This window comes from Tinamus guttatus, unplaced genomic scaffold (genome assembly GCF_059628265.1).
Source record: "Tinamus guttatus ecotype Peru unplaced genomic scaffold, ASM5962826v1 Tinamus_guttatus_pri_ptg000077l, whole genome shotgun sequence".
In the NCBI taxonomy this organism is placed as follows: Eukaryota; Metazoa; Chordata; class Aves; order Tinamiformes; family Tinamidae; genus Tinamus; species Tinamus guttatus.
This window is the reverse complement of record NW_028288611.1, coordinates 951,645-964,033: the sequence shown is the minus strand read 5'-3', so window position 1 is coordinate 964,033 and position 12,389 is coordinate 951,645. Positions and strand designations below refer to the sequence as shown.

The 12,389-nt window shown below is 36.1% G+C and overlaps 1 protein-coding gene across 1 annotated transcript in view; it reads left to right on the top strand.

The window, feature by feature from the left end:
* LOC104577384 (ADP-ribosylation factor-like protein 15) overlaps positions 1 to 12,389 on the top strand; it is a 239,957-nt gene that overhangs the window by 96,522 nt on the left and 131,046 nt on the right. Inside the window, exon 4 of the mRNA XM_088519948.1 lies at positions 7,024 to 7,232. Coding sequence (XP_088376074.1) covers positions 7,024 to 7,232 — 209 coding nt within the window. The remainder of the gene's footprint in view (positions 1 to 7,023; positions 7,233 to 12,389) is intronic.

Sequence of the window (12,389 nt, the reverse complement as noted above, 5' to 3'; positions counted from 1 at the left end):
TCCTGATCATATGAACTTGAGTCCCGATGAAATTCAAATAAGCATTTAACAATTTTTGCTGTGTTCTTCAGAAACCTCCTTCTTTTCCATCATTAGTCTTTTGCTGTGTGACAACCCATTGCATATCTGATAAAAAAAAAAAGCCATCCTGCTTGTGGTTTTTTTTTTTTTTTTTTTTTTTGGTGGTAAAAGTGCAGTGTTTTTAGCAAACTGGTTTCCAACAAATCTTAAAACTAGTTTTTCTTCAGGCTCTTTTCTCCAGACAAAGATGAAGTATAGTAGCCTAGATTTTTTTTTCTTCCTCCCTTTATTTTAGTCAGAGGAGGCTTTGATGCTTTGAAAGGCAAAAACTGATTCAAGTTTTTGTGAGCCTTTCAGCAGAAGGGACAAGTAGACAGAAATACACACCTGGGATAGGGGAATTTCTTTCTGCATATTTCTACTAGTGTGGTAGAGAGAGATGAATAAAGACCTTTCCATGTGATATTGTAGCCAAAGGTGTGATTCTAGCTAAAGGTACCTCTAAGCTACCCAGGTACCTACTAGAACCTGGGTGCTAGTAGCAGTCTTTGCTGCTGTGCATGAAATCGAGTCCAGTGTGATGTTCCACCAGCTGCAAGCTATTGACACTTCAGAGTTCAGGGTTTGAAAATGTTAGCGTATTGCATGGCAATCATAGATGATTTTAAAAGAAAGATAAAGATATAAGTTTCTCCTGAACAGGAGATATTTGTTTTACAGTGCATGTTTCTTTTAGGATGACAGTAAAATATACATGCCAGATTAATCACCTTGGGACAAAATGGAAGGTAGGCAAGCGATGACAGATCTAGTTTTCAGAAATGGCAATTTAGTACTGAAAATGTAAACAAACACAATAAATTATATATATATATTTATTTTTGTATATTTGGAATACACAGGTTGTATCTTTTGCTATTTTTTTCAGAATGTCATTGAATTACTGCAGTGAGTACAACTGTTCTAGTAATCAGAGTTCTCTTCAGGGAGGGGAGAGAAAAAAAAAAAGCCAATGCGTTTCTCTCGCGCTTCTGACTGAAACACTAGGGAAAACAGTGACAGTGATCTGTGGATCTAGAAATACCAGGCTTGAAACTTTTGAATTTTTACAAAGGCTTTGCTTTAGCATCAATATTGCTGCTTATTTTCTAGATAAGCAGTATTGATGCAAAGTAGCCATTGATGTGTGACTGACATTACACCCACAGGAAACACCTATACTTTTGTGTGTGGATGTGGCTGTGAATGTGGATATGTTGAGGATATGGACATGTACATACAAAAACCAGTTACATTTTAGGATTAATAACTTCTTTAACTTTAATTCTTTTTGTTACAAATGAGGTTGAAGAATACTTTGAGTTTAAAAATAAAACAAATCCGAAGGCTGTTTTTCTTCTGCTTCTTCCTTCTGGGAAATCTAAATGGTGAGTATGATCAAGCTAGATAAGGAACAGACAGATCTCTTAATGTGTGTAATATGTCAAGCATCTTCTGGTCACGTAAGAGACATCTCAGTTTGTCTTGTGAAGCAATGATGGGCTACATGTTAATAAATCCTACCTTAGCAACAGTTATTTCAAAACTAATTCCTAAGCTTGATTTATATTTACATTTTTTTCCTTACTTTGCCATTCCTCCTTCCTTGCATATGAGCTACCCTTAAAGGCAAAAAGATTTTGTGGCACCATTGACATGTTCTTTGTCATCTTTTCCTGGTTTTGCTAATTAGAAATGTTCTATTTAATAGCAGTTCAGGAAAATTAGCAGTATAACTTTTTATCAACTACCTAGCCTTCAAAATAGGTAGGTGTACTTATCTCATGTGACTTGACACTATATTTGACATTGTAGCAAAACTGGTTGCAACTTGCTTTCTATTGTGGCCCCAGGTTAAGTGTTTTTGATGTGGAGGAAAAAAAATAAAGGTCTTCCCTGGATTGGAAACATAACTTCTCCACAGCTGTGATGTGAATCCTTCAGACTATTTTGAGGTGAATAAGAGCATACACAGGCTAGACTATCTTGAAGCAGGAGGTGTGTGACATTCTTTGTCCTCCTGATAGAGATTTAAGTGTGACAAGTAACAAATTGGACATCTTTAAAGTCATATCAAATGAAATTTTTCTGTAATGCTATGCTTGGTTCTGCTGGAATTATTGAAAAGGAAGAAAAAAACAGCCCTGAATGAAGATTTAGAGAGAAGCTTAATAGTTAAAAGGAAGATTTGCAGCTGTGCGTTTCATATAATATTTATTGGAGTGAACAATTGTGCAACCTGTTTTGGATACGTATTAAACGACACATAATTTACATAAACTCTTCCCTCTAGCTTTCAAGTGATATTTGAAAGGATACTATTGGCAGTGATTAAAAAAATCATAAACTGTGGTGAATATGGACACACTGTACTCTTGGTTAACAAAAAATATTAATTTGATATTTCCAAAATTAAATATGAAAATGGATTTTTGTTAATTTTGAACAATTAGTTGACAGATTCCTGTCTCATAATAATGCTGAATAAGTATCCTTTTGAATTATACTACCCCTTTAGTTTCTTTCTTAGAATAAAGGTTATTTCTTCTCCTTTTATAAAGTAATTCAAATGTGTTTGACTAAATACTATCTTTGCTTCTCTATAAGTAGCAGGACTGTGTTTCATTTAAATTTATATGTAAATAGAATGTTCTAATCACATCACAGGAGTTTTGGCACTCATGATTTCATAGATGAGGGAAACAAATTGTATGCCTGGGCATGAGTCATGCCTCTTGCTTGTCTCTGAGAAAACTATTATATTAAATGCCATATTTTAGCAAACCTTCCACATACCACATTCCTTAAATCTCATGTGAATTGTTGTCAAGCTTTTGTGATGTTTTTGAGTTTTTGCACAAACTTTGTAATTTAGTTTATGCGCAAATTAGATCAAAACTGAAAATAGAAATGAACCTGCAAAGTTATTAGAGTCATGCATTAGGCTGACAAAACTAAATGCTTATAGTGTATATTAATATTTTTTGATAGGACTTTTTGGGTACCAACTAAGTTGCTGGCTCATAGGCACATGTGGAATCAGGATTGGTAGAAGACTCATACTTTCAAATTATTTATCTTAAAAATCTTTGGAAAAGGGGAACCCATTAATTCATGGGATAGTTTGTGCTAAAGTACACCTTTGAAAACAACTTTTTGTTCTGTAAGACTGCATTTGTCCTGTCAAGAAGTTCAACTGCTGGATCGTTATTCACAGGCCGTTGTCCTGAGTAGCACTAACACGTACTACGTAATGCCTTGGAGAAAGAAGTTGGGGTTGGATTATGTTCCCTGTATAAAGAGTTAAGCCCAAAGAATGTAAGATTATTTGTCTTGTAGAAATTGTGATTTCCACTTGTCGATAGCTTATTGATGCCAGGAATTCTTTTTCAAGTGCATTTGCCAGAAACATGAGTTAAAATGGCACCCTGAGGTACAGACATTCCCAATCTTCTTTCTTGTCTGCTTAGTCCAAGTTTTTTATTCTTAAACCACAGGTTGTAATAACCAAAAAGACCATAGGCTCAAAAATTGAACACGCTGCTTTCCTGGCTCCAGTGTCTCATTTAAGGATCCTGTGCTGCCTTGTCCTGGGTACCTGGACAGAAGAGGTCAAGCACTCTACAGTTCAGACAGTTTTTCTCTTAGAAATCATCGGTATTGTTACAGAGATAAGATTTCTGAGGCTCAAGCAAGAACATATGGTTGAAAAGTAGCTGGCTGGAGCTTCAAGTAGGTAAGATGGATGTTGTATTGCTAGCAAAGAAGAAAAGACTTTCAGAGAATTGATTGTGGTGTTAGCTTTTCTGTAAATGAAGAAGGATTCTCTACCAGTGCTGAAGTAATGTCATAACTTGGATTCTGTGGCTGTGATATTGTTGTGTATGGCCATGCAAATAATATCTGTAGGCAGCTGAAAATTCCTATAGCAACTTGTTATATTGAGACTGACATAGAGCTGGAAAGAATAGGGCATCTAATAGATGCTATGAAGTTCTTTACAAGTAGAATTAGTAGAAGTTTTGGTGGTATGTCAATGTACAGTTCAGTTCCACTGTAACCCCTTTTCTGTTTAAGTAATGTTCAACTTGATAAACTGATGATAAAATAAATAAAATCACCTCTTTTTGCATTGTTACTTTATCAGTCTGGCTGAAATGTTGCAGTTTGAAAGCCATAGTGGTGGTGGAGGGGGGAAGGAGATATCAAATCAGTATCAGATTCACAAACAGTCTGTGGACCGTAGGTCCGATCGCCTTCCTAGGAGCGAATCGAGTTCCCAAAGTGTGATCAACTATAAGTTCGACTCTGGCAGTATCATCGGATTCACGAACAGTCCGTCAACTGTAGGTCCGATCGCCTCCCCCCAAACAAGTAGCCGAGTTCACAAACAGTATGATTTATTCAAATGCAACATTTACAAAGCAGGTTTCGGATGTCAGTACAGGAAATTCTCTACTAGAGCGTGGGGTTTTTAGCTAGCTCTGATGTACAAATGTGCAATCATCACTCACCCCAGAAGATGGGAGAGGGCTCTCAGTCTCGAGTCTCCTCAGGCAGCGTCCCAACCCGAGGGGAGGAAAGAGGGATCAGCACATTGACTGATCCAAAATTTACGATGGAATCTTCCCTCCTCCTCTTCATCCTTAGTTCACCTTTTAAACTTTTCTTTACATTCAGGTGGATCTTGAGTGACTAGAGTCATACTTAATATTGTTATTGATTGGTGAAAAAGTTTCTCACTTTCATTTAAAGGTACAGTCAATCGAAAATCTAGAGCGCATGCTCAGTGAGGAGTGGTCGTACCTCGGAGGCGGGTAACTTTTGGGATGGAGGTGTGTTTTGACATTATAATGAGCTTATAATGAGAAAAGTTCAAGCAAAGTTCATCCGAAAGGAGTGATTTGCCACCTTTGCTGGCTCAGCACCGGACATGTTATTGTATATCTCCCATTAGACAGCCACTGTGTGGCTTATCAGCGGCCCAGCACAGGGAGTGCAACAGAGTTTGGCTGCGGTGTCTTCACTCCGCTCCAGCCTCCGCTACTCCCCTTTGCAGCTGCGAGGAGGGCAGATTGTGTTGCCTAGGGAACCGTGGAGGAGCAGAGTCCGTGCGTACCAACCATCCTGGAAGTGGCAACTGTGTATCACCCCAAGCAAGCTTCTGTAATGCCAAAACTTCTGTTAGGCCCTAGTTTTCCTCTCAGTTCCCACTTTCAAACAGTTCTTCCACAGGCATCTAATAGATGCTGTGAAGTTCTTTACAAGTAGAATTAGTAGAAGTTTGAGTGGTATGGCAACGTACAGTTCAGTTCCACTGTAACCCCTTTTCTGTTTAAGCAATGTTCAACTTGATAAACTGATGATAAAATACATAAAATCACCTCTTTTTGCATTGTTACTTTATCAGTCTGGCTGAATTAGTAGAAAGTTTAAGCATGGTCATGTCTAAGTGCCCTGATCATCTACCTTTAAGTAACAACTCTCTTTTAGGCCACTTGTAGAAAAATACTATTCAGTTCCATCTTTAGTATTCTCTGTAAGAAAATGTATTTTTAAATGAACACTCACAACTTCCGTTCACCACCTAAATTGTGCTAGGTACAGAAGATAAGAACTCGATCTGTAAGGTCTCACTGTAGTTAGTATACAGAAGAAACTCCATGGAGTGAGTACTCTGAGTTGGATGCTTACATTATATGGTATGAATTCTATCTCAAATACAGATTTTCTTACTTTTGTTTAATGGCTGTCCCTTTTTTTGTTGCGCAATGCACAAATTAAGTTAATATTTTAAATACTCTATCAATGATATTGTAATCATGTTGCATTAAATTCTCATTTCATGCCTGCCTCATGGTCAGAGCTTTTGTGGGTAGTTGTTTTTTCACTAAAAAACGGAGTTTACTTATTTTCAGTACTTTGTATCTGCGTCTACATTAGTCTCACTTCTCCCCTTCTCAAAATAAGAATAGTACATGTAAAAGATACTTTTAGCACATTTTTTTAAATCACTATCTTTATTACAGAAACATCACTTCCTATGCTAGAGTTTTGCTGCTGCTGTTCACTTTTTAATGTTAGTCCCCATGAGTGTAGTACCATTTTCAGACAAAGAATAGCCAAATCATACTGTAGTTTGACAGCTGTCAAGTAGGATTTTTTTTTCTAACTCAGTGTTTTAACATATGCTGCTCTCCAGAGGAGACAAAGCTTTCCATCAATAACCTTATTGCTTGGCTTGTGTTGAGTTGGCTGAGTGCTGCTGAACTGTGTCCTAAATATCACTGTGATGCATAAACCTGTGCAGTCACTGATGTGTCTGCTCTGTTGGACTTTTCCAGAATCTTTAGCATGGTTGCCAGAGCAAAATTAGTTGCCGTGTCTATGCAAGTTATCACTGCATCTCCTTGTTCACCTCACATCCCAGTTCTCCTCGTTAAATGTGCATTTACAGCTTGAGTAGAATTTTTGATACTTTTCTCCAATGATGGAGTGTTTTGTGTAGTGTTTTGGAGGTGAACTGAAAGACCTGATCATGGTCAGAAAGGAACAACATGATGGAAATGGCAAGTTACAGCAATGAGCTGTAGGGCTAGGGAAAAGAGAGTGGGCAAAGGATGACATATATTAATAACAGGATATTTCTGTAAGAAGATACAGAATTAGGCTACATAACACTAGAAGCATAATATTTCCCCAGTGCTCTTTAATGGAGCAGAAGCTTTCAGAGATGAGTAACTGTCAATCAGACTCTTCCCTTACCAAAATGTTGGTTTTATATGTCTGTATGTGCCAGAATTGATTATTTTCCTTTTACTCTTTCAATAATGTATATTAAGGAACGAAAAAATCCTTTTTTTGATTGTGCCAAGCAAGAGGGTCTATTTAATTCTGTCTTAAGTCTGCTTAAATCTGTTTAATTATGCTTGTTTTGATTAGTTTTTATTATTGTCTTGAAAGGGGCTGACAACATCAGGAAATACTGGAGTCGTTACTACCAAGGATCCCAAGGAGTAATATTCGTATTAGACAGTGCCTCCTCTGAAGATGATCTAGAAACTGCTAGGAATGAACTGCATTCTGCTCTCCAGCACCCACAGTTATGTACTTTGCCATTTTTAATACTGGCCAATCATCAAGACAAGCCAGCAGCTCGCTCCGTACAAGAGGTATGTTGACCTGGCAGCATCTTGCTTGTTTATATTTACTCTCTGCACACTGCTGACCCACTATGACTTTTCCTTGACATCCTAGTTGAGGCACAGCCTCAGTTAACGTTCTCTGAAAGTGCATAGCCCGAGTGCAGCCCCTGCCCCTAAGACCTGGCGGTGCAGTGTGCTCTCTATGCAGTTGGGTGTCCTGAAAAACACACCAGTAAACACAGTTCTTCTTGCTTTCACCGTATTTTGCTTAAGGGAGAGAGATGTTTTTAACTACTCATCAAAAGCTGTTTGGAGTGTTTTTTGTTTTGATTGTTTTTATTTGCTATTAGTTTTGATCTTGCACTATCCCATTATTCTTTCCATGAGTAGCCTTTTATGTAAAAGCTTTTTTCTTAGTTGCTGTGTACTGGTGTGAGGGCAAAGTTGCAATTCTTGTTCTGAAGCTGTTATTCTGTTCTCACTTTCTTCTTTTAATGTGTGATGTCTTTGTCTAATTTGCAAGTATCACATAGTTATAAACATTTTTTCCATTCAGTATACCTTGTGCTCTTAGTTTTCTGAAAAATTCTTCTTACATACATTTCTAATATGTTGCTTATATCTTTGAGGAAACGTTGAAGGTTACTGACTTGAGAAACTCATTCTTTTGAAGTTGGAAGAAATTATTTTTTTATGCTGGCGTATAGTTTGTTGTGTCATTCTGTTCATATGTAAAGGTTATTTAAATGACTCCTCATGTTAAAGACTGTGAAATCTCCTGTTTGTCTTGTGAATGGTGTTTTTCATTACAGTGTAGTCAAAACCATTTCAACATCTTGCCCTGTGTTTGTTCCTTTGGTGTGTGTTTTTTGTTTTGTTTTTTTTTTGTGTGTGTTTTTTGATTTTTTTGTTGTTTTTTTTAATCTTAGATGTGGTTCTTTTTATCTCAAATACAGTCTTTCTGAAGAATACTACAGTTTGAAGTTCCATTTACAAATCAAATGATATGTTTTTTTTGTTCATTGTCTTTTTCCTTTTTAAAATGACCAAATTGTGTTTAAAGTTAACTCAAGACTTCAGTTAGAAATTTTACTTCAGAAGTGTTCCTCTCTGGTTTCACAGGAATAGCAAATGTAGAGGACACTCTCTGTATGCCATGCGAAATACACCAGTTATTTTGCAATACAGCAGATAGATACAGTATCTCCATTTTGCAGCTATGGCCATGCAGATGGGTTTGGGAGTTCATACTGAATGCTTTGCAATTTAAGAGCAAGCATTTCTTTTATTGAAAGGACTCTCATTTTCTCTTTATCCCTTTCTAGGCTCGGATATTAAACCTTGACACTCTTAATAACAAAAGTGATGATCATCATTACCAATTGTTTGATATCTTAGTAGAGGAAAAGATCCTTACATGTTTACATAATAGAAATTTGAATATGCTTCTACTGCATGTTTTTTTTTAAAAAAAACTTTTGGTTTATTTTTATGATGAACAAGTCTTACTCTTTTGAGTCTACATGAAATATTGAATCCAATAATTTTGATAAATGTGCACAGCTTATGTACGTTTTGGAGAGGGGAAGCAGGAGGGAGGGAAGGAATCAAACCAAGAGCTTGGTGTATGTCTGTACTGAACTTATTTAATAAAATAAAAAAACTAAATTACAAAAAAAGTATTTTGATTAGCTGAAGGAGACCGTCAAATACTACCGCGGGTATTTTGTTCCTGGAAAAATGATGTCCTTTGCTGCAAGTGCAAAGTAGGAACCTTTGCAAGCGAACCTACTTTGCACTTGCAAAGTAGGAACTCCATGAATTTTGAAGATGATAAAATAGAGGGGGTATGTGTGTGGGGGGGAGAGGGTTCTTTCTTAAATGTTTTGCCATGCCTCTGTTCTCACTAGTGAAATGTGAAATGAAAATAAAATGCTTGAATCATCATAGGACCATTTTCATTTCAAAAAGAGCATTTTTAATATTTTTACCGTGTGTGTTGAGCAATATGAGCATTTGGTAAATGTTTTTGTAGAACCAGGGGCATTAAGTGCAGGTATTGCCTTACCTCTTATGTGTATCATAAGATGAATGAACAGTGGTTGAAATGTAAAAGAACGTAAGTGTTCTTTTAAATAACATATTGCTTTTCTCTAATGATTGTTAAAGCACCCCTTGGAGTTGTAATTAAATAAAATTTCAAAGTTGAGTAGGAATAGTAGGGACTGTAGAAAAACTGTACCAAGTACCAAGCAGTTTCTGTAGCAGATGTTAGTTATATTTAATCTTGAGAAGTGTGGATGCTTTAATTTTTCCAAAATTTTACAATTTATTTTTAACAATTTTTAACATTTTTTCTCTATCTATGGCATAGACAAAAGCAATATTTTAGAAGTTGCATGCTTTAAGTGTTGGTCAATGCCATGAATAGCTAAATTCAAAACTATAATGAGAATTTTGTCAATGAAATTGAACCTAATTTGTTTTACAGGCATAACTGGAGAATATACTTAATATTATATGATCAGGGAAAATTATAGAATAAGCTAAGGTGTAATACCAGTCATAAACATAATCTTATTTTCCTATATTCAGTTGTTGATTGGCTAGTTTACCTCCTGGTTATTTAAATTTTCAAAAGAAACCAAAAAACATGCATTTATCCCTTATCCTCTGGAAACTGTAAATTACAATGTCATTTTAAATACAATAACTCTTGTTGTGTCAACTTGTATTTATTCTGCCTTACAATGTGAAAGATATGTAAGTTGTTTTGACATTTTTGTAACAGTAGCAGTTATCTAAGTATTTTGAAATAGCTATGGAGTGATTTCAGCTAGGTCATGCTGAAATAAAAACTGCAGATATTAACCAGAAAGTAATATTCAGACAATTATATTTGAGTCAATAGGTATGTTACAGAGTATCCAGATTTCAGATTAAAACTATAATAATGAGGAATTAATTAAGTGTAGGTCAGTTCTTGGTGATGTTTTGGATTCATTCTCAGTTAGTAAATATAAACAGCTACAAGTGAAAAATAAATGTAGTTATGATGCAGATGGGAAGGTAGACTAATTGTGTCATATTGATTTGTGTATTTGGTCACTGTTTCCAAAATACTGAGTACAATTCCAGAACGGTTTACCCAATTATAACTTTTAATAAAGTTTTTATTGACAGTGTTTCTGGTTTTCCATTCTAAAAAATGCTTTTGTTTGCAGACAAGTGCTTTTGATTAGTCAGATTTTTTTGACGGACTAAATGTTGCAGGAGATTTATGGCAAGAAAGCATTTCAAAGTTCTTTGCAAGTGAAGAGCAAAGCTACTGTGATTGCCGGCTTGTTGATTTTTATTTTGGAATCTGCGTTATTTGCACAGTAAAATCAGAAATTGGCTAAAGCAGCGGATTCGTACATCTGAAGCAGTGTGTAAGCTGACAGTCACAGCAGCCCTGAGGAGTCGCAGGTAGGAGGGCTTGGAAGGTGTCCGCAGCCAGGGTGCTTTGGGAACGGGCTCTGCTGAGCAAGTCTGAAGCATGTTGAGGGCTAGTAGGCACTATTTAGATTTCTAAGCAAAATTGCTTGTTTACCACGCTTGTTGAATACAAAAGCTGTGCAGGAACTATTCAAAGTAAAAATCCAATCAAGCAATGAAGCTTTGCTAGTTCTGTGGTGAAACAGCTACATATTTAGGTGATGGCATATTGGTTTTGGGATTTGGAGTTTTTTCTTTGTTTTCTGTTTTATTTATTTATTTTTAATTAAGACTGTAGATTGTATGTGAAGTCATTTAAAGAATAATCTTCCAGGGTTTTGTCTCTTTTGTGTTTTCTGTTTTTTGTTATACAAAAGTGCATGTGACTAATGCATTTCATTCTTGCATAAATATTGCTGACCATTAGCGCTGCAGGAAATCATTAAAGATACCATGTAACTTACCTTTTTGAGGAATAGTAGAACTTTTATATAGACTTACAAATGAGAAGGCAATGGAATGAAAGTACATTTTCATTTTTTTTAAGTTATTTTAGCATTTCAAATATTATTGGCAGGAGACCCCTTGGAAAGTAAAATGATATGTTGTGAGTTGTCAAGTGTGGGTCTATACAAGACCCTACTTTAAAGACGATTGGTGTAGGAAACTGCAGAAAACTTTTTTCATTGTTTTTTCTTTGAATTTCAAACAATGTTCTCAGCAAATGTAAAAGAATGATTTCACATTTATATAGATTGTGATGTATTTATCTATTTTGGACTATTTCGGACTATTTCAAAGTATTTGATTTCTGAATAGTGCACAGTTGAGGTTGACTCTCACAATGAAAGAGCCACCTTTAGTGATGCCAGTCCTGCCAGTTTCTCGATGTTTAAGTGTCTGAAAGTTTAACAAGCATCTCAGAAGATGGATGAGGTAGTTGGAATCAGCAGAGGCTTCTCCTGATGAGAAGTTGGAGCGTTCTGTCCCTGATGCTTTAAAATGCAAGTTGCCTGCGTGTGTAAGACTTAATTCCAGAACCATAGTACTAAAATCAGGGGTTCAGCAGCTTCAGAAGCTTTTGTTATAGTTCATCCCTATGTTAGTTTACTGCTAGCTAAGGGAAAGTAGTTTTTCATTGGAAACCCCATCAACTTACCAGTGGGCAAATCTAATTATAGATATTATTAACAATCTGAAAAAAAGCATTAAGCAATGTCCTTCTAGGAGGTTAAGCTTCAGAGAATATGCCATATCTCAGCTGCTTTAAACAGATGATGCATCCAGCAGCAAGGCAAATCTTAGGTTGAAACCAAGACTGAAAATGAAGTACTGTCTGTACTCTGACCTATTCTCATTCTGGTCAGGCCTCCCAAATTTACTTATGAGAAGACTTAAAGCAGCTGTTGCTAATCTGTGTCTTTTATCACAGGGACAGCTATATCAAAGTTAAATTGAGGGCAGGTTTTTAGTTCCTAATAAGCTATTCTTGAAATAATTTATCTTCAAATTAGTGCAGCATATAGCCAAAATATGGTTTCCTATCCTGTTTTGAGATAATTGTGACCTTAATGACCTTAATATTTGCAATCCCCTCACTGCAAAGACCTCTTCTTGTCCAAGGTATATCCCCTGAGATTTGAAGATTGTTTTGGAACTGGATGCTGCTATTTTGAGTGTTGGCTGCTTCCTTCACAGCCATGGCCT